This window comes from Tauraco erythrolophus, chromosome 6 (assembly GCF_009769465.1).
Source record: "Tauraco erythrolophus isolate bTauEry1 chromosome 6, bTauEry1.pri, whole genome shotgun sequence".
Lineage (NCBI taxonomy): Eukaryota > Metazoa > Chordata > Aves > Musophagiformes > Musophagidae > Tauraco > Tauraco erythrolophus.
Window position 1 is genome coordinate 35,847,010 of NC_141470.1, and position 25,425 is coordinate 35,872,434.

Sequence of the window (25,425 nt, forward strand, 5' to 3'; positions counted from 1 at the left end):
GTGGTCTTGGCTGCAATTGCCCTGCTCCAAAATAATTTTCAACCGTGAACTTTGAGATTCTCCCTTAGTACTGCAGTCAAGGAGCACCTACAAAATTTCTGTCCTAGAAAAAATTACCTGCAACTTGCCACCTTCAGCTCTACAGTTGGATACTTTGTACAGTACTGTAGCTTTATTAGTCCTTCTACTCCATCCCCAGCTCAATTTCATCCTCAGAACTACACTGATACACGAGCACAAATACAGAATAAAGGTTTTCCAGCTCACTCAATTTTTTTTCTCCAATCTTTCCCCCCCTTCTAAAACTAGCTGAGTAAGTAGCTATACTATAAAACACTTCAGGGAGCTTGCATATTATTGGAGAGTTCTGTTTTACAAAGCAATTCAGTCTATGACACAGTTTTGCACTAAATTAGTTTAAAGCTAGTATAAAGCACTAGCAGTCTTCTCATTAAAATAAATTAAAATAATAATCCTAACTCTGAACAATTGCTAGTGACAGGTGCTTGAATGATGCATTGTAATGCGAGCTTGCTGCTTGTTTTTTAAAATGTTTATTACCTCTCCTCGTAGAATTCTCAGATCTTTTATTAACTATTAAACGTAGGAGATGAAGGAAGAAGAAAAATCTTAGGTCTGTCTATCTGTTATTTTCAGAGAGCTATACCAGCATCCCACATTAGATCACAGACAACTCCGTACCACAGTTAGAGTGGCTCTGAGCCACAACTAATAAAGCATGCTGAGAGGGAAAGCATGTTGGCTTGTACTCAGCACTGTGCTACAGACGTCTACGTTACAACCAGCCAGCTCAGAGTACAGAGTACTTGCTCGTCCTTATTTGCCAAAAAGCAATTAGCAAGGCAATACGTAATTTATATGAACTATATCATTTTAATATAAAATGTATAAAATATACTGCATGTTATAACAGTGTAATTAGAAACATTGTGCTAACTGTTCCATGAAAACGATTTAAATGAATAGTTGTTAGCGGCAAATATGACTCATTTATACCAGTTTGAGATCTTTCATATAAAACTTGGTTAAAAGCTACTTGATAATTTTCCAGTGAAGCTTTTTCACCAAAACATGTAATTCAATTAAAATAAAAATAGTTGTGCGTCATAAAATTTTACTGAAGTTCCTCAGTGAAAGGTTTTATGAACACTTTGACATGAAATAAAATATTAAGTTTTTTAGTTTGCCAGTTTAATTTCATGTTCAACGTTTCACTCATTTTTACTTTTAAAGTACACAATATTTATTGCTTACTTCATCTGCTTTCCTCTTCCAATTACCAATATTGTTACCAATGTTGTTCTCATATTGAATTCCATGTTAAATCCAAACCACAGCACTATTCTAGCTACTAAGAAGAAAACTAACCCTATCCCAGCCAAAGCCAGGACAATTAGAGCTCTTGAGCACTGTAAGCATTCACAAGCTCCATAAAACACATAACCAAATCCTTTTGTTTAGCACAAACAATAAAATGGATAAAGAGATTAAAAGCCTTGAAAGTGTAAGAGCTACAGCACTGGCTGGAGTCTGAAGTATATGCAGGATAAGGCAGGACAGGAGGAACTCCTGAAGGAAGACAAAGTAAAAAATCCAAACTCCTAAATGTAGAATTCATTGCTATTACTGGGACTTCTGAGCAAAACCTTGAGCCGATAATGTCTTTTTCTACTAGGTTTAGAAAAATCTGGGAGTATTTTTGTTTCACGTAAGTATCTTCAAAATGTTCTCCTCAGCCATGCAGGCAGAAGCAGGTACATTTCTCACTGCATCTGAGACACTTGCAAGAATGGGAGAAGTTTTCTCAGTTTTGATTTCTTAAACACACTACACAAAATTATTTCACAGCAGAAACCTGAATTATCTGTATAAATGCAAAATATCAGAATTTAAAATATAAAACTGTTTGGAAATCTCCAAATATTTACTAGTTCATCTAATGTCTATATAAGCATTAGCAAATAATGAAATAAACATAGATGATCCACTTATTTGAATACAAATATAACCTTTAACTTTCACTTAGTTTTTGTTCAAAAATTAATTCTTTGAGGATGTATTACACCTGCAGTACTGCGTTCAGCTCTGGGGTGTCCAGTATAAGAAGGACATGGAGCTGCTGGAACGGGTCCAGAGGAGGGCCACAAAGATGATCCGAGGGCTGGAGCACCTCTCCTATGAAGACAGGCTGAGAGAGTTGGGGCTGTTCAGCCTGGAGAAGAGAAGGCTCCAGGGTGATCTTATAGCAGCTTTCCAGTACTTAAAGGGGGCCTACAGGAAAGCTGGAGAGGGACTTTTTACAAGGGCATGTAGTGATAGGACAAGGGGCAATGGCTTTAAACTGAAAGAGGGCAGATTTAGATTAGATATAAGGAAGAAATTTTTCACTCTGATGGTGAAAGCACTGGAATGGGTTGCCCAGAGAAGTTGTGGATGTCCCATCCCTGGAGGTGTTCAAGGCCAGGCTGGATGAGGTTTTGAGCAACCTGAACTAGTGGAAGGTGTCCCTGCCCATGTCAAGGGGGTTGAAACCAGATGATCTTTTAAGGTCCCTTCCAACTCAAACTATTCTATGTTTAATGTTGTTAGCTTTTGAAGAACAACACCGAGCACACTGTTAAAAATATGAATCAGTCCGTCAAGTGTGTTGCTTCATTTCCTTACTTCTTAGACTGGCCCTTGAAAAGCTATCTGCCTAAGGCTCATGTCAGGCAGCACTCAATCCACAAAGAGGTATTAAAAAATAAGTATTAACTGTATTTCCTTGCATTTTGCTGGCAAATTCCTGTTTTCAGAAGGGATTCAATGCTGAAAGATCCTGAGATAATGCATTTTAAAGCCAACTGTATCCAAAGAATACTGTTTGAATACAGTACCTTTTACCTTCTTATAAACTCACAGTACTTTATTGTACCTATACTTATGACACCAGCTTTGAAAGTAAGGATTCTCAGAACTATTTTAGATGGGTTTGGCATTGGGGTATTTATTGTAGTTTGGTAGAGAGCAAAGTTAGCAGTTGCTCATACATGCAAAAACAAGATGATCCACCTGTGGAACAGGGAGGGCGGGATGGTTGCCACTTGGGATGAGCATCTTCTGGCTTTTCTTGCTTATTCTGAGAAAACTGTTTGATCTGAAGAGTTTTAATGTTTCAAGATTACTGAAAACTCAAATAAATTCTTGAATTTTTCTTAATGGTTTGTACTCTGCAACAAAAACCTGAAATACAATAGGATGACACTCCTGAAACCTCTAATTTGCCCCTGAAATTCATGCAGGTTTAGAAGAAAATGAGGTTCTAATCTGTATGAAGCTGTTAGGATAGGCTGAATTAAAATTTATTCAAATCCTCTCCTTTAATTTTCAGAGCATTGCAAATGCAGTAGAGTAGGCACAATACAGAGTTTCCTGAAGGAAATGCAGGAAACACGAGTACAGCTAGAGCTCCAGGCAGAAAACAGACAACAGCTGCTTGTGGTACCAGACTCTGCTGCTCGGTCCTAGATCATGTGGCCATCCCAAAACTACGGTGGTAAAAATCTGCCAATCACATTGTCCTGTATTCTCTTCATCAGTATATTAAAATGAAAACAAAATTACATATTAAGGTATTCCCTAGACTATTAGCAATCTGCATAGTGCATGACTCTCTGGTCACTGTTGGAAAAGTGGATTTTTATTTTAGCAGGAAAGAAGAAAGGATCCACTAAAAGCATCTTTACTTTAGAAGTACATTTTCATATTTTAATGCATCTTTTGGAAAAATGGAACACAGTTGATTAAAGAAAACCACCTAATCAGTAATAATCTACTTTTTTAAAAAGTAATAAATCACACGAACAAACGAAATATAATTTGCTAAAACGGAGATGAGACATTCCAGTTTTGCATTCCCACATTTAATAGTCACTCTGTATGTTGAACACTTGCTATTGAACATTTCCACATACTGTACTGTGTTATAGAGCACATTAATTGTACAGAATGCTTGTGACAATGAAAGAAACATACTGAATGAAGAGGGCTGAGAGAGAAAAATCTCTTAATGCATATTTTTTAAATAGGTAATTCAATCATGTCAGTCAAACAACACTCCAGACTATCCTGTATTTTCTAAAACAATCGTCTATGTGGAAATGACAGCAATAACAAATTTCACTGAAACCCTGTATTTGCAACAAAAAAATATCACTTAATAGATGAGATACATTCTCATATCCAAAACCAAATAACCAATAGAAAAATAGAATTTTGTTAGAATAAGTTTCCATTAGAATACAATGAAGATGATGAAACTGGAGGTTAGAAAAGAGATGCTGCAGCTAAAGAAAAAGCAAAAAGCCTAAAACAGAATTAGAAAGAGTGAAAAAGGGAAGCATTTACAGTTGTAGTATAACTCTGTTTCTTTGAAATAACTGTCTGTAGAAAATCACTTGAGGTAATTTTTGAATCCTTGATATGTCAGTTTTGAACTTCAAGGCTGTCATCATCCAGTCCTGGTTAGGTTCTTGTGATGTTTATACGTTCGCACGGATAAAGGGGAAAAGCATAAGCGAAGAAACCATGGTAAAATTCAGGTTATAGTGAAAGAAGGCGAGAAAAATGTACATGAAAACAACACAAGAATTATCATGGGATAACTGTACTACTTCTTTCATAAGTCGCTACCTGGTTTCTGCTGGACAGTGCTAAAAAGAAAGTGATTTTTTTAGAGTCCTCCAGAACAAGTGACTGCAGGACAATTTTTTCTAATTAAGAAAGCAATCCAGCATTTAAATATAGTAAGTAGTATTGTATAAAAGCAAGAAAATATCTCTGAGTAGCAATTTTCTGTGTATCAATGACAGAATCATTCTTAAGGTGTGTGGCAAAGGCTTCCTTTACATTTGAAGTTAGGTGTTCTATTATCATCTTTCAGTAGCAGATTATCTGTTTCCCCTGTGAATTTAATCTATACTGCAAATAAGTACACAAATTTCATAGAAGACTCTCTAAATAAGGCCCTCTCAAGTATTTATAGCTTTGATAAAATGTATCCTCTCCTACAAAAAGACTCATGTCCGGGGGTCAGTTCACAATTGATTTTCAGAAGAAAGAGCACTTCAGAAGAGCAGTCAGTCATTTTTAATAGTGAGATTAGTGAAGAGAAATTTTTCTCCTGCATAATAAATTATTACAACCCCTGTGTTGAGAGGCTTTTATTCCTCCATTACTGGGAGTTCCAAATGTAAATTCAGCCGTATCAATGAAGCCCACTCTACTTTCAAGGACAAGTGTTTGCTGACCCCATGGAAAAATGTTTCAAGTTCCTATGTGCTCCACTATTTATGAAACTACTATTCCTGAAAGAGATATACAAAAATTGTCATATGAGCTCAGTTTAAAACATCCACATGTTGCAGATTAAGTTTGGTTAACTGAATTCTTTTAACTGTACTCTTTTGTCTGAATAGTCCTGCTTAGCACTGTTAAGAATTGTTAGGACTAAGAGCCTCGTTTAGCATTAGTAGCTAAATTTGCTGAAGCCTTAGGCTGCAAGCTGCAAACTTCCACCTAGGAAAGTTGAACTTATCTTGAACCGTTGCCTAGTTACACGAAGGGAGGACCCGAGACCAGTGCAAAACGGAAGATAAGGGGGCCACGACTGTCAGCAGAAGCTGCAACTCATCCAGTTAAGAGACAGCTACACAGTCCGCCTGGAGACAGAGAAAGAATCCAATAAAGAACAAGGAAGACTCCAGACCAAAAATTACCACTGGACCAAGAGGTGCGTGCAAGGCGTGTCAACAGCCCAAGAAGAACAGGTGCATAGTCTGTAAGGGCGCACATGCCCAGGGATTTCTTTGTTCGGAGTCTCTCTCCAGAGGCACCCAGCTTGAGCTGCTCCTGTTGCTGTACTACCACTCAATTAAATTATCTGTTTATTTAACCTGGAATGGGACATCTGAGACTCTGCTGCAGGAAATCTAGGACAAAGAATTTCTTTAAATGTCTTTAACACACACAACTCAGTATGGTGTTTCTGGTGTTGAGAAACAAATGTTTAAAGAATAAACATATGATGCAGAGCTCGATTTGTCCCTGGTACACACTTGCTGCCTCTTGCCATCTTCAGTTCAGCTTTTCTCACCTAGACACTGCCTGCAGATCATCAGATTTAACAGCCATAGTAGGTCCCTCAGTCTAATTCACTTTTCTGTATCTATCATTTATACTCCAGGCTTCCACATGATGTTACATCAATTATGAAATACTCAGTTCTGCTATACTTGAATAAGTATGTACTTTTATTCATTTTAAACCTGCTGTCTGATTTTTTTTCCTGTCACAATTTCTGATCCATGCAAAACAGTGAATAATTGTCTCTGACTACTTTTTGACTGGTACTCATTTTGTGTAACTCCATCATACGTTGTTTCTTGGTTGAAGTGAAAAGTTCAGGTTTATTTAATTTCACTTTGTGTGGAAGCTGTTCCAAATCTCTGCTTAATCTTATGATCCATACCATACCCCTTTGAGAAGCTAATATAGTAGTTCAAGACGTAAGCACATCCCAGGTTTATAAGGTCATATAAATAGGTCTTCTGGTTTGTTCTCTATTTTTTTAGTAAGTCCTAATATCTTATTTTCTGTTCTGAGATTACAGAAACACACTTAATAAACTGCTGAGTATTAAGAGTATCTTATAAGAGAACCATCCACTGATAAAGATTAACCTAAGATCAGCACTAGACCATCTCTCTCCTGAGGATAAACACACTATTTTTCTTTCCAATATCTAGACACTATGAGAAGACAGTCTCTTTAAATATCCAGAAAAGATCTGGATATAAACAGAAACAAAGGCTAGAGTCAGGAAGAATAAGGTCAGGTGAAGAGTCAAGTTAGCTGAGATTCAAATGAAGCCTGGAGGTGGCAAAACGGGCTTACAAGAGGCTGAGTTCTGAGAGTCACACATCCTCAGAGAGTGGAAAACTGATAAAAATGGCAAATGCAGCAGAAAAAGACCTCTCCAAAAGAAGCTTGAAATTAGAAGATCAAGACAGGCAAGATAAGGTCACTAAGCTAAGACTAGAGAGTGTTGCTAGAAGCTGTGGTGGATTTAGGTTGGATGAGAATACAAAAAGCAAAGCCAGAGAGATGAACAGCATAGTTCTTCAAGGAAATCCCTAGCATCATACATGAAGCTTTTAAAAAGATTTTGAAAAATGGAGTATTGATGAGGAAGCTGGGCTGCTATGCCATTAAATTCAAAAGCAAATGATGGGCTGTAAAATTATATTCAAGCAAATGAACACTTTACATTCTACTTCAATCTATTCTTATCAATTACTTGTGCAAATGACTACGGAAAAAAAAAAGGTCTTCTGATATTTGAATCTCAGACTGTGACAGTACTTGGCGCATACTCAGTTTTCCCACTTCTTTTGTATAAAGTCATTTGAGTCGAATCCTGAATACACCCAGACACAGAGGAGCCTTGGCTATATTCCTTCCAAATGCAAAGGGAAAAAACACAACTGTAATATTACTCATATGTGTACTGAGTCTGGCTGGGATGAAGTTGACTTTCTTCACAGCAGCTGGTATGTTGCTGTGCTTTGGATTTGTGACCAAAACAGCGTTGATAACACAAATGTTTTAACTATGGCTGAACAGTGCTAGCACAGTATCAAGGCCACCTCTTTTCCCGCTCTGCCACGCAATGAGCTGGCCTGGGATGGGCAAAGAGTTGGGAGGGGACACAGCCAGCACTGCTGACCCAAATTGACCAAAGGGATATTCAATACCGTGTTGTCAAGCTCAGCCACAAAACGTCAAAGAAAGAAGGACGAAGTGGGGGCAACATTAGTAGTTGTGGCATTTGTCTCCCTGCGCGACCCTTCTGTGTGCTGAGGCCTGGCTTTCCAGGAACTGGCTAAATATCTGCCTGCTGATGGGAAGTAGTGAATTACTTTGTATTAATGCTCTTTATTGAAGAATGTAAAGGATTAAGACGAAGGGATTTAAAAATTGCAACTGGAAAAACAGAAAAGTGGCATGAATTCTAAGTGACAAAAACTTATATAGAAACAACTTTTTATCAGTTTTGTGAAACTGTCAACATTTTCCAGCCTGTGTCTTATGTATTTCTTTTCAGATATCAGATAGCAAACACAGTAAAACAGAGCAAAAAAGATACAGGTTTATTTGAAACCTTTCTGAAAATATTTTCTAGCATTTTCATTTATAAATGAAAGCTTAAGTACATCTAATGAAAATAACATTAACTTTAACCCCAAAAATGAAGTAAATCTCCAAAACACATGATGAAGCTTCTTATTCCAACAAACATATATCCATTTATAACCATTAGTTCCAGAACAAGCCAGAGAATATTTATTTAGATAGATTCATAAAAGAGTGAGTTTCAGATGCATTAAATTTAAAGCTTCCTAACAAGGATGATTGCCGGTTACAGATCTCGTAAGTTCCCTGAACACATTGAGACAGAGGTTCCTGGCTACCGAACTTCAAGTGGCGCATCCTTGCGGCACACAGAAATACTAACACTACTTCTGAAACTAGCACTAGAAATGAAAAGCCAGATGGAGCACCCAAGCTGTAGCTGCCATGCCAGCGAACAACCCTTTCCCCTCAGCAACTCTTACCAACCCAGACACAGCGCTGGGGCTGCACAGCTCTAGTTCCAAACTAACTTTTTCAGTTACTTGATTAGCTCATCAATTTCTTAATTGCAACCGCAGGGTATTGCAAGAGCAAATGGAAGAAAATTCCTTCTAAGAATTTGGAAACTGTAGGATGAAAGATGACAACTTTGTTCTGAATGTAACTACTATTGGTACACAAAGCTGACATGGAGCTTTAAAGAGGTTACAGGATACTGCTTTATGCCAAGAGGTAAAAATTTATTAGAGTTGAAAGTTACTAAGTGTTTAAGACAGACATTTTTCTTATGGTCTGCTTTGCCACAGATTGCTGCTAAGGTTTTGCTTCAGACAGATGAAGTTGTTCCTATAGGTTTATGAGTCATTAAACCTAAACAGCCAAAGAAAAACGAATGCAATGGTAGCAATTTTTGCTACAAATTGCCAAGGAATCTTGCATGTTGAGAAAATTCTTTTCTTGAAGTGCAAGTGACGGAGAAGGTTTTCAACCAAACTGAAAAGTAGATTTCCCTCAGATAATCAGTATGCCTAAACAGAGAGCCCCTTAAAAAACGTCTGTAGAAAACATTTAGGGACTTGTTCATACGACTGGAGGTAAAAATTGTTACATGAACTACAGAGCAATCTCTGTGATACATTTGATGAAGTCTGTTTGGACTATGGAGAAGCCAAGCAGGGAAGCTGGCTTGAGAAGAAACCTTGGCCACTTAAGCTAAGCATGTTTTAACTACCTCGAAAGGAAGGTAAATATAATTTTTTCAGGCACATGCAAACTCTGCTTGCAGTTGAAGCAGATAAAGTCTTGTCTCACTCATTCCCCCAGACGAATGAGAATCCCTCAGGATAGCATGAGGTCAATTCTACTTATGTCAACTTTAAGAAGTGCTTACTACATCACACTCACCATCATCAATTACTTTAGGTAGGTTTCAGATCTTTGGAAGTTTGCAAAGTACAACTTTTTCATTAGATGGTGTACTTAAAATAGGCTGTATCCTGTTACACCTCAGTATTGCTCCTCTGTGTAACAGAATACTCTGGGCTACCACAGCAAGTCCTCCAGTTGTCCTGACAACGATCACCTGTGAAATCACTTTATGCTTACAGATGAGCTCACTAACAGGAGACAAGAGAGGCAAGAGAAGTATTTTTCTAAGCCAGGCCTAGTAGGGAAAACATGTGCTAATCCAGTCAAATAACAGACAAACAACTGAGCATAAACTTCCACTAGAACGCTGCTGCAAACCAAGATAATAGCAGATAGGATTAGAGAAGAAATGTTTCCTCTCTATGCTGCATTACTGAGAGTGGCAGTTAAATAAAAGAAACAGGCAGGACATTCATATATTATAACAGGCACTTAAAAACTAGAAAGGCTGAAGAAAATGGAGAGGGAGAGAACCGGTATCATCGCAACGTGGGATCTGTAACCTGCATTAAGACAGAATATACTCCTGATTTTCAAACAATTAGCAAAACCCAGAAAGAATCAACTACAATACTTCCAGTTATCCTCAACAACTGCTAGACAGGTTCCTTCAAGTGAAGACAAATACTGTGAAATTTAATATCCACAGACTTAACATTGTATTTATCAGGTCTTCAATCCTACAGTATCGCTTGTGTCCTCAACAAGATAAAAAAATAAAATAAATCAGAGCTCCTTAAGAATTATTTCATCATCTTCAGTCCTTAAGATTAAATGACAAATTCTAAAGCTCTCTCAACTACTTCTGCAAAAATTATCTAGCTCTTTCTTCTAAAGTTGTAAAACACAACTAGGCAGTGACAAAGACAACTTCTGTCAGACTTCTATCTCCTTCTATCTCAGACAAATGGAATTCAAAGTTCATCCAGGAGTTTCTAACACTGACCTGTTAAACTTGTGGATTATTAACATTTTGAATGTCTTTCTAATACAATTACATAGAGAGTAAATAAATTTTCCTCTCACAATTTGGACGGAAAAAAAAAAGGTGGCTTCTGCAGTACATAGATATTAAAACAACTTCAGATCTCCTGTCAAAAACTACCTGTTCTTACCTTTTAGATTTATCTACCCTCTCTTAATTGAGGTCAGCTAATCTGAAGGAGATATGAAACAGTTCAGATGTGATGCGATTTTGCTTAGAAAGAAGGAAGTTATTCAGAATCTCTTGAATCTTCATCATCTCAAAGAAGCTCTGAAAATGTTTCCAAAACAAATACTTATCAGTGATTATGTGGCGCTGCAGCTACTGAATTGCACAGAAAAATTAAGACCATCCTCCTTTTTATCTAGACAAGTATTTTATAAACTTTATGCCTTTATACATGCTAGAGCTGAAAAGAACATCTCAAAGCAACGCTAACACCTAAAACTTGGTGATGTCTCCACATAGAAATTCTGCTTGAAGTAGGTGGAGGTATACCTAACTCTAATGATCTGATGGTTCACGCTTCAGAGGTGTATTTAAATAACGTACAGTTAGAAGAAATTCAGCAGTAAAGAACCTAGAAGTTACAGGTGATAGCCATATTCAATTCTATCTAACCCATTTCTCTCCTCAGCACAGATTGGGTATTGAGGGTGGAGAAGGAAGGAAAGAAAGAGTAGTATTCAGCCTGCTCCTGAGAAAGAGGTCAAATCAACTGATGGATTTTTTGTCTTTCCTTGAGCACCAGCTTAAGAAATTCTGCCTTGCTACAGAGCCTCGAAGATCCTCCCCAAAAAGCAGGATTCACTAGCATCTTAAGCTGTTCTAGTGCATTTTACCTCAGCTGAACAGAGCCTGAAGAACATCTGCACCACCACCTAACAACCACCAGCCTAGTTCCTCCAATTACATCAGTTGTCTGCAGCTCTGCTGTTTAGGACCGTTCATGGAAAGACACCTATAGTATTCTCATGTAGATAAATCTCCACTATAGAATGCAAAATTTTAAATATCTTTTATGTCTTACTGGAACGGTAGGCAGGGCTGGAGCCGATGTATCATCTAAACCAAATCACAGGCTTTGAATATTCATAGCCACATTAAGTTACCTACATAGCAATCAAAGTAACTTCCATCTGTTTTTTGATCATATTAACTAAGCTGGTGCCAAACTGCCAAAATGCATACCTTTTTCATGGGGAAAAAAGAAAAAAAGAAAAAGGTTTGCCCTTCTAGCTCTCTACACTTACACAGGATCAAATATATGTAGACCATAATCTGTAGACCTCTCCCTGACATTCTTAGAAATAGATTCCAGTTTCTTTATCATACTGACATTCAGAATTTTTTCCCACCAACCAATCTCATCTGCCATAAATTGAACTAATTATTTCTCATTAGCCAAAAAGAACAATCCCTTTAATAATCTTTTACATACTGTAGGCAACTCATACTTCCTCTCTTCAGCTGTTGTTTTCTAAATTAATCGACACCTGTCATGCATCTCACTTTCTAACCGCCTCCTCCTCTTGCCATTCTCCTACACACCTCTCTATCTTTAAGTTTTATGTCCAAAACTGGACACTGTATGCAGCACAGACATCACAGGGCTCTGAGCAACTTGATCTAGTTGAAGATGTCCCTGCTCATTGCAGGAGGGTTGGACTAGATGACCTTTAAAGGTCTCTTCCAACCTAAACCATTCTATCATCAGCTGCAATGAATAAAGCACAGCAATTAATTCTCAAATCACCTTTTCAGTTGAACTTCTAATCAACTTTTTGTTCAAATTCAACTTTTCGGTAATTAACTACAAAATGAGATTTAAATAGTAAAGTTGTTGCTCCCTTCTCCCACAGTCAGTCCATAACTCCTCACTTCGTGTTTATTTGATATGATGGGTTTTTTTTTTCCTTAATTAGCATTTCTATTTTCATGATGGAGTAAACCCCATACAGGTAGAAAGAGATGATCAAACTCCTGATTTGAGCAGCAGAGCTTTTATTACTGGTGATGAGAGAACTGAAAGCAGATCAAGTTTAGAGAGTCTACACTGCTCTAGCTGGGAAATCAGTAGGGGAAATAAGACTACCCTGACAATTAGGCACGCTCGATATGAATCAGACACTAATTAAAAAACCCTACAATACTATCTTTATAGAGTTTCATTTCAATGTAAAGGCACACTTTCAGCTAAAGCCTTCTGCAATAACAGAAGAGAAGTCTGTGATGGAGCTAAGAAAGGCAAACAACAAGGGACACGACAACATAACTTAGAAAACCGCATGAAGTAGCTAAGTCTCACAAGAAATGGACACCATTCAAAATGCATTTTACATGATGCATCAAACCATCTTAATCTAAAATCACTTACAGGTTTTTTAATACTATCCCCTTGATGTGTTATACTGTATTTCTACCTCTGCTGCTAACCCCTCATCTGCTAGCAATGCGAACTCCTGTTAAAAGTATACACCGATTATCTATTTATATGCTAATGAACCTAAAATCTCTAGCACTTTCTTTGTTAAACGTTTTATTAGTGTCATATATTACAAATGCACTGCAAACCTTTAGAGTGACAGAGACATTCGTAGAGAGCGCATTAGAATCTTTTATGTTAACCTGATGTTGGTATCCAATATTAGACTACAAAGAAAAGAGGCTGTTCATCTACAGTCCGAGTAAACGAGCAGTAAAGAAATCCTAAATAGTCAATATTAAACTGGTAAGAGGATGAATCAAATGTTCTTTTGCGATTTCAGGTACCATTATAGTGAAAACCTTAGCCAAGTACTCTAAATATTTTAATTAAACTTTATTCTTATTTCATAAAAGGTTAAAAAAAAAACTCTTTGGCTGGCACTCTCATGCTTCAGCCCCACGCTGTCCTTTGCATTTCTCTTTGCATAATAAAGAATTCAGACACCATGGGACCTTAGAGTCACCTACAAAAGGCACTGCTGAACAATATAGCTTTAGAGCATTTCATTTTGGAGATTCACTCACACAAATACACGTTTTGCAAGAACTCTTCATAGGCACTCAGTCATAAAACTGCAAGAATATCAATTTGGAAAGACAAAACAAAGCCTATACATTCCTAATATTACACAGGAAGAAGTCGAATTTTCTTGCACTATAATCTGTCATATAATAGAAGTGTCCTGAACAGTCCTTGAGACCTAACAGATGTTTAGAGACTTTATTCAGTCTTTCAAAGTGATAAAAATGGCTACTTGGCAGTCACTTATGCTTCTTAAGCTATAAGCAACAGAAATCTATTTCATTTATTTTCCAGATTACAATAATTTATTACAACCTTCTTCATGTAAGTTACGGTCAAGGAAGGAAACTAGACGATTTCATCACTTTTAGTAAACATTAAGAAAAATAATCATTCTACAACAAAGGCAATTCAACCTTTCTGAAAGTAAACTCCAGAGATGCAAAACAAAACTAAGCGTAGAAAGTAAGCATAACTGCAGCCCAAAAAGTCACACACAATTCTCAAAAAGAAAAAAAAACAACAAAACACTCAAAAGGCAAAATTTAGTTGAAAATTAAGACCTATGAAATAGCCTTGACTTTAACACTTCAATAGTAATTATTAAAAATTTACCTATTGTATTCATTCTGTGAATCCCAAGCAATAATTATACTTGTCCCTTGTACTGTTTCAGAAGTATAAATTACATATTACATACATAATGTAATCATAAATTACATGTTACATACATTATGTCAAAATTTCCCAAGAATACATGTGTATATAAATATCTGTCATTTACCTGTAGCAACATGACAAAATAAATTCTATATCTACTTTATTACTAAAATTCCCCTGTAACTGAAACAAGATGTTAAATATACCTTATTTTCCACTATGTCCCAATCAACACTGAAAAATGTGCGCTGCCAGTGTAAAGGCTTATCACTTTAGAACCCACTGTAGAATGCACCATCATTTGTGTTAAAAAGATGAGAATTATCCTTCCTCTTTCCCTTCCCCCATAATGAGTGGCACACTTCTGCACACTAGCCAATACTAAAGTTAAGTGAAGAGAAAAAAACACCCACCAAACAAAAAGGCTTGATACAATTTCAACTCTGGCTCAGAGCTCATGAGGCTGAAACACAACACTGAGATGAAGACCACTAGACTTGCCATGTGGTAAAAATTAGATCACCTGCTCATACACTTGCATTAAAACAGGTATTTCTGGAAGAAATAAGTATCAGCTGTATGAAATCAGACTCAAAGAAAAAAGATTCTACATGTTAACATAATTGATGATAACAATTATCCAGTAATTGCCTAATTTATATGCAGTTCCTCCTTAAACAAAGAGGGGTGACACTGTATACAACTCCTCCATAGAAATACCAGCATGCACAGTCTGTTACCTCTGATGGCTGCTCTTGTACCCTTTATCACATGTGCTGATTGGATGTTAGTTCATGAACAGAAGTAGGTAAACTCAACATGGTTTTAATAATATTTGTCTGTATTAAAGACTAACAACTTGGCAAGCATGTTACCCCTAAAGCACTAAGTGTACTTCATCATACTATTTCTTTATATAATTACAAAACTACTCACAAGGATATCATGAAGAAGCTTTTCTTTGCTTAGCAATAAGAGCCAGATACTCACAAAGAAGGGTCTTGAACCAGATCTTTAAGGTTTATCCCACTACGATCCTCGGCAAGGTTCCTGAAGCAACTGTCACTCACTGAAAAAAAAAAAAAAAAAAAACCAGAAATAAAATTAAAACAAAACAAAAACAGAGAAACAAAAGAGGTGGAAAATTAAGAACAGAAACAGTTCTTTAGATTAACTAGAAATGCTTTTTGTTTTAATTTGAATGTTCTGTTTATAAAGTCTGATTTTCGGTGAGGTTTTACCTAATTTAAAGATAAGTCAACTCAACGGAAAGTGATAAACACTGCATCACAGATTTTGGGGAAACAATCAGTTTCAGCTGGTGTCCTTACTACTTCTCCACCTGTGGCTACAGGAAGTCTCAAACACAAACATGGATGAGCAAGTGTACACAGATACCCACATACTTAACAGCAGAGTCTTTAATCATGCACCAGTCAGTATTCTTTACCTACTCAGACAACAAGAGTTGCTATGTATTTAAGTTCACAGTTGATCATGGATTAGGAAAGATGTGTAATATAAGCAATAGCGAAACAGACAATTAAGAGCAAAAATGTCTTCAAATAGTTTATAATTAACTTATAAAGTGCATGTAAAGAAGCTAGTTACTATAATAATTGAAATTACCATATAGTAAATTTCACAGAATTTTAGAAGAGTATTAGTGTGCTTTTATTTTCTTCACTACATTAAAAAAAGAAAGATGACAATGTGATATAAATCTGAAACTTCAAATCTGTTCTCTTGGCTAATTCTCAGCATATGTACCCCATTTCCACAAGTGGGCTCATTTCTCTTAAACAACACTACAGTCAATTTGAGAGGTGGAAAAAGAGTAATGGCACAAACACTTAAAAAAAAAAATCACCATCAGTTCAAAGGAATTACAGTTATTTCGGGCTACAGCAAACTTTCCGAAGGACACAGAGGCTGTGAAATGGCAAAATCAGCATAAGTATCAATTTGCTGTAACTAGCAAGGAAATCTGCCAGATAGAAGAGAGTTTATGAAGAAATGCATTACTGCTCATCTTCCAACACAGAATAAGGCCTCATATTTGGTGAAAGGCAAAAAAAAAAAGTTAAGTGTTCCTACTTCTCTCTCTAAATGCAGGACTCTTTTAAATTTACATCTATGAGTATTCATGTGCATCATCAGCATCGAAAAAATGCAAATCATTCCCAAAATATGTTATTTTCACAGATTATGATACATACTGTGACAGACCTACCTAACACTACAAAAACGCAAAACATGTCTACTACCACCCCTTGTTGTCAACGCATCTCACAAGCATGAAGCCTGTTAGTCTGCTGGGAAAGACAAGTACTGGAAGAAAGGGTCCCAGAAGAAGGGGCTGGGGGAGCTGATGGAACAGGTACTGTTCTGGGCCCTCAGGCAAAGCCTGACAGCTAACAGTATACGACAATAAGGGCAGTATTTGTCAAGTGTTGATAACATTTAAGTTTGCTTACTTTGCACCTCAACACTGTAAAAACCAGTTGATACTCTCAGCTTCTCTTATCTGCTGTCTCTGAAAACGTTACCCAATAGTCGCACAGGATCCCTGAGAGTCAGGCAGTGTATCACAAGGAGCCTCTTGTCTTTGAGGTAATTGCCACAATCTTCAGTTTAAACAGCAGTCACTCCTGCTAACAAAGTCCAAAACTCCTGGCTTGTTCCTCCCGAGACAGCTTAATCATCACCTCAATAATAAACTAAAATTTAACTGCCCTGAGTTCGCAAGAGCTACCTACCTCACCAGGGTAAGGTCACCTTGAGCATCCTGGGCTTTGGGAACTTTTTCATTTGCATGCACACCTATCGCACTGAACCCAAGACCCTTGAATTTGCAGTCTCTAACTCCTGAGCTGAAGGAGCAATTCCAAGATCAGCTGACTTGCAAACAACCTACACTCTAGATTTTATGGAAGAAAAAAAATCCAAGCTAGGTTGATATTTGATAGTTTATATTTGCCTCCTGTCAAGTTTGGCAACAAAACAATAAACACAACATTTTACCTACTGTCTTACCAAAAATCCTACTCTAATGATGTATCGACATATCTCCTCTGCCAACATTATATATCATGAACAAAAATGATGGTCAATAATGTTTTTTCATTACTGACAAATCAAACATTTCTTAAGTATTAAATATTTTATCTAAATAAGCTGTATTTTTTCTACTGTCTTCTCCAATCTCCTCATTGAAAGCAATCACAATTATAACTGAAGAAAATATTGCAACTGTTCAAAAGTTTTAAAAGGGAAACCAAAAAATAACATAAAATTTTTTATCAGTAAAACTGGCCATTATCTGTATAACTCATTAAGTTTATTAAACAAAACGTGTTTGAAATAAAGGTTTAAAATGAAAGCCTAGACTTGCTAGAGACTGTCTTTCTCTTACTTGTCTCAACATAACTCTAATATTACAACACTCTTTTTATGAATGAAGTTGAAAACTGTAAACCTTCCCTCTAGTTAGCAGAGCTGGGTAATATAAGCTTTTGCTAACAAGACTAACTCAACACCAGTCAAGTATCTACAAACTTTGAAAAAGGTATCAACTTCATTTCCCCTCTCTCTCCCTTCTCCCACCTCCCCCTTTTTTTTGGGGGGGGGGAGGGAGGATGGTGGTGTAGGTTTTTAGTTTTGTTTTTTTTTGTTTGTTTTATTGTTTTTGTTTGTTTGTTTGTTTTGATCATAGGAGAGTCAGAATACTTGAAAGCTGCAAATTTGCAAGCAAGTCGCTTAGGTTACTGTTCTAACCCAAATCAGAAAACATAGAAACTCAGATAAATGTGAAAAATCTCAAACACAGTTTTAACAACCGAGAATTCCAACAGTTAATATTCACCAAAACAAAATTTTTGAAAATTAATATTTGACTATAATTGTCAATTAAATTACTAGCATTGATAGCAAGAGGAGATCTCCCAGGAAGAGGAAATAATTTAGTGGAATAGGCTGGAATACAGCCTCTTACGGGAAGACTTTGGTGCACTTTACTGACCTGCACGCGAGCACAGCCATGTTCCCTCACATCCTTACAAAGTCTAGCCCAGGAAAGAAAACAAATGTTCAGCAGTAAACATGGGGTGGAAGCAATCAAGCAGAGTAGGTACTACATTTCTCTCAGCTTAGAAAACCATAAATCAAAACTGCATGTATTTTAAAAACGGTATACTCCAATTGAAAAGCAAGCTATTTATTTTAAACAGGACACGGGGTGAAGCTATGTTTTGATGGTATGGCAGAAAGATCAGGATGATCAATGGTGCTTTAAGGTTTGAGAGAAGAAAAGACAGAAGAAAACTTTGCATCACAGCCACAAATTGTACTACACATACAAAGGCCATGCCTAACTTCTTGTCTTTAACTTTTGCATAGGACATCTATAAGAACACACTCCCCAAGTAGGATTTTATTGTGTTGTTTCAAAATTTAATTTATTTTTTTTTAACTTCCCAAAAGTTTAGAAAAGGTAGTGTTTTAAGCAGTGACGAGTGCATGGTTTAAGGAGACATACAGAATTGTTAGCTGCTCCCCTCCGCATATATACCAAATGGCTGAGTCTCTGATCTATATTACACTCCCCCCATATACTTCCTTATAGACAAGGAATCATAGAATCATGGAATGGTTAGGCTTGGAAGGGACCTTAAAGATCATCTAGTTCCAACCCCCCTACCATGGGCAGGGACACCCTCCACTACACCAGGTTGCCCAAAGCCTCATCTAACCTGGCCTTGAACACTTCAGGGATGGGGCATCTACAACTTCTCTGGGCAACCTGTTCCACTGCCTCACCACCCTCTGAGTAAAAAATTTATTCCTTATATCTAACCTAAATCTGCCCTCTTTCAGTTTAAATCCATTGCCCCTTGTGCTATCATTACACGCCCTTGTAAAAAGTCCCTCTCCAGCTTTCCTGTAGGCCCCCTTTAGGTACTGGAAAGCTGCTATAAGATCACCCTGGAGCCTTCTCTTCTCCAGGCTGAACAGCCCCAACTCTCTCAGCCTGTCTTCATAGGAGAGGTGTTCCAGCCCTCTGATCATCTTCGTGGCCCTCCTCTGGACCCGTTCCAGCAGCTCCACATCCTTCTTGTGCTGGGGACTCCAGAGCTGAACACAGTATTCCAGGTGGGGTCTCACGAGAGCTGAGTAGAGGGGCAGAATCACTTCCCTCGACCTGCTGGCCATGCTTCTGTGGATGCAGCCCAGGATATGATTGGCTTTCTGGGCTGCCAGCGCACATTGCCGGCTCATGTTGAGCTTCTCATCGACCAGCACTCCCAAGCCCTTTTCCTCAGGGCTGCTCTCAATCTATTCTCTGCCCAGCCTGTACTTGTGCTTGGGATAGTCCCGACCCGTGTGCAGGACCTTGGACTTGGAAAGGTAGATTGCTCTGCAACCAGACTCTCCTAGGTCCCCAGAGTAAGTCTGGAACAGTCATCACAGAGAACTTCGAAGCCCCAACTCATCCCTAGAGCTCTGCAATGGCTGGGCTTCTTCCATGATGAACTGTCTGGACTCAAGGCAACTTTGGAGGTAAATATAAAGTTGGTGGAAGCATCTGAAGGAAGTTCAGAACACAACATCATTTCAGCAGCAACAACAAAAAAATCAGAAAATCAAGGGAAAAGAATCTGCTGTGTAGGGTTTTTTTTGGTTGTTTGTTCATTTTAAATGTTTGGTATGCATTCCAAACTTCAAACAAAACATCTCTTACACTGCCCAGCAAATACTCCCCAGGACCACGGGCCATGGTCTCACTGAACTTCTCAGCTGCTCCTGCTGCTGAACACAGCTCAGAATTAGCACTTTGCACACACCATTTATTAGGGCCCAATTAGCCTGTAATTTTCCCAGGAAATACTGTGAACCTCATGTGTTTGGAATAAGGACACCAAAGAATTTTTTCCTCTCATTCCCCTGGCCATGCAAACAGTTATAGAGATGTTTCCAAGTTTCGTGAAACCAAACGTCTACTCTTCTTCAGAGGTGAACACCTCCCTACATGTGAGCACATTCAGTAAGAAGGTAGCTTTCACTCTGAGCTGTGGGAAAAACATGGAGAGTGTAGGATCTGTTGTTGCTGTTGAAAAAGTAACTCAGAATTGGCTCAAGGCTATGAAAAGGAGAATCATAATAAACAGACCTGTCTAAAACGCATTTTCTCCTTGGAGTATTGTACAGTCTATAAGGTACTGTAAATGTTTTAAGAAATTAAATATTGGTACGTAGCAAATACGGGCATAGACTGAACTCACTCCTATCATGGAAACACAGTCTGAAAAACAGAGAAATCCCTAAAAACCCTGGAAACAATCTGACTTTCAAGTGAGCTGTTACATGTACCAAAAGTGAAGAGGTTTTAGTAATAGCTCCAATTCTCCCAACATTCATCCTACTTTCAGCCCTTGGTTTCTATTACCGATGTTCTGTTTCTGACCCCTGTCTAGTCTTGTGCCTAGGAAGCAGCGGCGACAGGAAGCCAATAAGGGAACACAGTTCTCACCTGTCATTTACACAGCATACAAAATTCCATATGAAAAGGTTAAAATCAGCATTCACACTCTAATGTGCAAATATCCAGTTTACAACAGTTGTGAAGCCTGGCATTTATGAACTGTTAAATCTGTCCATACAATTATTTTTTTTCCTTTGCTTTCTTTTAACAGTTTTAAACGAGACCATACTGAAGGAAAATGGATTATGAGCCTGTTAATTTCCAAAATGAGAAGTAGAAGAGAAGTTCTTCAACTCCGAAGGTAAATTAATATTTTCTTCAAGTGGAGGCAGGATATAGTCTGCTATGAACTTTATTTTTTTTATGTCCTACCTTTTGAAAACAATACAGCCCTTTAAAAACGCCACTTAATCTCTTATCCCGCACAGTCTACTCTCAGTAAACAAAAGCCCTCTTTAGATCAAAGCACTTCCAATTCTACACCTGTTAATGGTCATTTTCATATCATATGCTTTAGGAAAAAAGGCAATCATTACCCTCAAAAAATGAAGGGTTATCTATAGTTTGGTAAAGAAAATGAATAATAATGTTTATCTCCCCAATATCAAAATACGCAATTCCAGAAAACTGGAAACTACTATTACCTGATGCTAGTTGTGGTTACCTATTGACAAAAACCATCCTGACAACAAAAACACTACACACAGACAGTCACTGATAATTGATGCACTATGGACTACTACAACTTTGAACAGTATGCACTGAAGTATAAGATACCCATTTCTTATACATTTTTTACTTTTAGTGGCAACATCTTGTAAATTCAGTTCTTTTTCTCAGGACTTCTTCATCGGACTATAGTATTTTTCACAGACTTCCCATAGCAGATCTCTCTTCCTTATCCCTCTTTTTATAGGATCATTTATATGTTTAGGTTTTTATACCAGATTCATTCAGCAGCTGATAAATACAAAAAATATTTAATACACTTCGGATGTTCTGGAAAGTACTGGTGTGGCACAGCATTGTATTCTACTCTGGTTTTGCTTGCAGTAATGCATTATTTAGAAGTCTAATTTCAGATTCAGGTAGTTCTGTTCCACGCATTGCATGCAAATGTAGCAGGATTCAAGTATTTTGTTTTTACGGGCCCAACCTTATACACACTGTAGCAAGTGCCCACTTTCACCTATTGTACTTGCACATATTGTTTACTTCAAGACATGGCAAACATTGCTCAGGAAGCTTAGGTTTTAGGATATAACAAAGTAACAGAATTTTTTCCTCAGACTTCAAAACATCTCTCTTTCAAATCCTATTTTCCTGCAGACACAGAACTCCTGACCTATTGGCATACTTTAAAGAAGGCAAAGGAATGGGATAGTACCAGAATGTAAAGATTGATTCTCTTACTATTAAAACTGTTTTAAAGTATTTTGCCTGTCCCATGAACAGTAACATCAGAGATAAATATCCTGCCTCTTTTCTCTGCTATTGCCATATTTTTCAAATGACTGCATGTCAACCAGAAAACATACATAAAACAGATGGCATATTACAGAAATCTTGTAGCACCTTCACCAGATCTATTACAGAAGACAGCAAATTAATTGTAAGAAGAGCACTTACACTATTTGCATATCTGCACACAAATTTCTCTGACGTATTTTCAGAATAAAAAGAACTACAAGTCTGCATGCAAATGCTCATAACTGCTAAGAAAAAACGTCTGTGACTAGCAGAAATGATGCAGGCTGGTTTCCCAGGAACTTGTGATCTTTGTTCCCTAAATGCCATGCGCTATCATCATAATAAAACCAGATTCCCTTTGATACCCACAGAAGGAAGAGAACTGAAGCTAATAAAAAGCCAAGTATTGAAAGCACCAGTTGATACCAAACTGCCTTTTCCTCAGTGGGAGTAATAATCTGAGTCACCTTTTTCCCCAGCTGCCAATTTTCACTTAACTTATAGATAACAGTATCCTTTAAAGTTCTCTTTTTATCACATTGTGGTTACTTTTCTATTATCCTGTTATCAGTATTTTTTCATATGTGAGTTAAACAGGTTTAAAAGGGGGGACCTGAAAGACCAATGGAAAGACTGAAGGATGACACTGTCTATCTTTCAATCATGTAAGCCTTGTTTTCCCATGGCAGATAATCAAAAGAACATTTTAAAAATTGCAAGGCATAGATGCACACCAAATTTCAAGTTTCCCTCCCTTTTCATTTCTATTTTAAACTTCATTCTGCTAAAAATGCACATAAGAGAATCAAATCATAAAATGGCAACACTTTCAGTTTTAACCAACTATTTAACAACAAAAGTAGTTGCAGCACCTTACCATAGTTACTAATAGGTAGGTTGCGCAGTATCTGGGAAAACATGTCACAGTGGCAACAATTTTAAAAATTGAGTTAAAGCACAGTGGTATTTACAGCACACAAATAAACAGCAGTCAAAGATTTGTTTAGGTATGAGCAGGATCAGACAACAGAAAAACATACCACCCCCTCCACAGGTTCACATATTCTGACCTGACAGCTCTGACACAAACAAGCAAAAAAAGTAACAAAACATTTTATTTAAACGGAGCATTAAAAGAGCTAAAATAGCCACATGAAGAAAAGAGTCTCTCTTATGTGGATTGTATTTTTTCTTTAAGTATAAACCTCATTAAATTAGTGAAAAGTAGCATTAATAAGTTCAAAATATCGTGCTGGTGAAATGAAAGCGTACAGGATATGCAGTATCAGAGATGGTTAATACTCTTCATACAAGTCCAGATACAAATTATTTTTTTACCCCAAGAGAGCAAAGAAAACTCCATTCCAAAAACAAGCAAGGCCTTTTTAAGTCAGTGTTTTATCCTTTCTATTTACATAACCACTTAACTTATACTGCCAAAGTACATACCATGAACGGCAACAGTTTCAGAGAAGTGAAAGTAGCCCCAAAGGTCCTGATCACATCACTGTGAACTCATTTTCCCTTTTATCTTTGAAAAGTTGTCATTAGAAATACAGAGGCCAAGGTGCAACAGTTTGGAACAAGTTACAGAATGTATCCACTAGTGGGAATCTCTATTGTAAGAAGTAATGTGAAAGTCTGGTAGGAAAACAAAGGAAGACAAAGGCTGCTTCTGCAAGCTATCAGATGAAGCCTGCAGATCAAAGAAAACACACTGCTGAGATTAACCTGTTTGAAACAAAAGAGTAAATCAGTAACTTCAATTTACTTGATAAAATTTGTATTCATTGGGCATTCAGAGCTAGTCATAGTATCAGGACTAGCTGTAGTTTCAATTCATGTATTCATTCACTCCCAAATATAAGTTCTCAGCAGACAAGAAAAAGAACACATTTACTTCATTCCAGTTATTTCCATTCACCAAAATCCCCTAAGTAGCTTCTTTCTCACCCACCACGCAAGAGTGTTCTTGTGCTTTCTCTGTCCCACCAGTAACCATCAGTACAATGTGTTTGTCCCTATTTTCTCTGACCAGGTAAAGCTTGGCACAGGAGACAACCTATCAACCACAACTTCACAGATTTTAAAGACAAGACTGCAGTTATTAGTTTGACTCCCTGCATACATCTGCCCCTCACACCTGACAAATGTTTCTGTCATCTGCTTTGTTTTTCACATGTTTTTTGTCATACACTAAAATATAGGGAAATTCTAAGCATATTTTTTCAAGACAGCAGAATTAAAATCCACATTTAAGAACACCTCGTAGCAAGCTCTTCAAACTGTGCTTTACTGCATCTCAGAGCAGAGCAAGTTTTCTCTCCCTTTCTCTTCAGACGCAATGCTATGAAGTGCCAGAATGGTACCCTCAAAGATTGACAAAGTACTACTGTAAGAAAAGAGCTAATCTACTAGAAAAACAGGAGTAAAGTTCAGGTCACCTAGTGAAAAATGAAGTGATCATAAACAAGAAATACAATTTAGATATGTGAATCTATGCTTTTTTACAGAAAACAGAAGGAAGCAATAATGCTACCCGTAAGCCAAATGTGAAGGAGGGCTATTGCAATGATAAAGAAAAGGAAGATGTCTTAGAGGAGGTGAAAAGCACTTTTTTGATTAGCTTAGCAAAAAGAAAGCACTATATAGTTGCTGCTGGTGTGTTTATATAAATATACCAGCAAAATAAATATCAGATAGAGAAAAGATAGTGTTGCTCAAGAAAAATAACTGAGAAAATCATAATAAATAAAGAGCAAATTTTCTAAGAGCTAGAGGGGTGAAACCTCACAAATAATCTTTCTGTAACAACAGTGAGGGCAAGGAAAGTGCACAGGTTGGTTCTTGACAGATTTAAGAATACATTAAAAGATACAGGAATTGTTCTTGAACACAGGAGGTCGTCTGTGACACAGTTGCTAATGCTGTAAAATTTATGTTAGAATTATGTTAGAGGCTATGAACTTCTAACATCTACCCCCCCCAAGTTTTCTCACATTTTCTAACAGCAATTAAACGAACCATTTTTCTCTGTGTATCCATTAGTCTAGTGGGTTACACCTCTTTCAAATGATTTCTCATTTAAATTTTACAGTATTTGTGTGGCCTTAGGCTAAAAATTCTGTACTGGGTTTTAATCTAACACTCTATCAAGCTTGAGTTTCAACTCAATCACACTGTCAGCAGGACCACTGC

The 25,425-nt window shown here is 37.3% G+C and overlaps 1 protein-coding gene across 12 annotated transcripts in view; it reads right to left on the reverse strand.

Moving 5' to 3' along the window:
* Positions 1 to 25,425, reverse strand: part of GPHN (gephyrin) — a 321,622-nt gene that overhangs the window by 201,417 nt on the left and 94,780 nt on the right. For all 12 annotated transcript variants that reach the window (XM_086614073.1, XM_086614070.1, XM_086614071.1 and 9 more), the window contains exon 2: positions 15,267 to 15,345. In XM_086614073.1, coding sequence (XP_086470199.1) covers positions 15,267 to 15,345 — 79 coding nt within the window. The remainder of the gene's footprint in view (positions 1 to 15,266; positions 15,346 to 25,425) is intronic.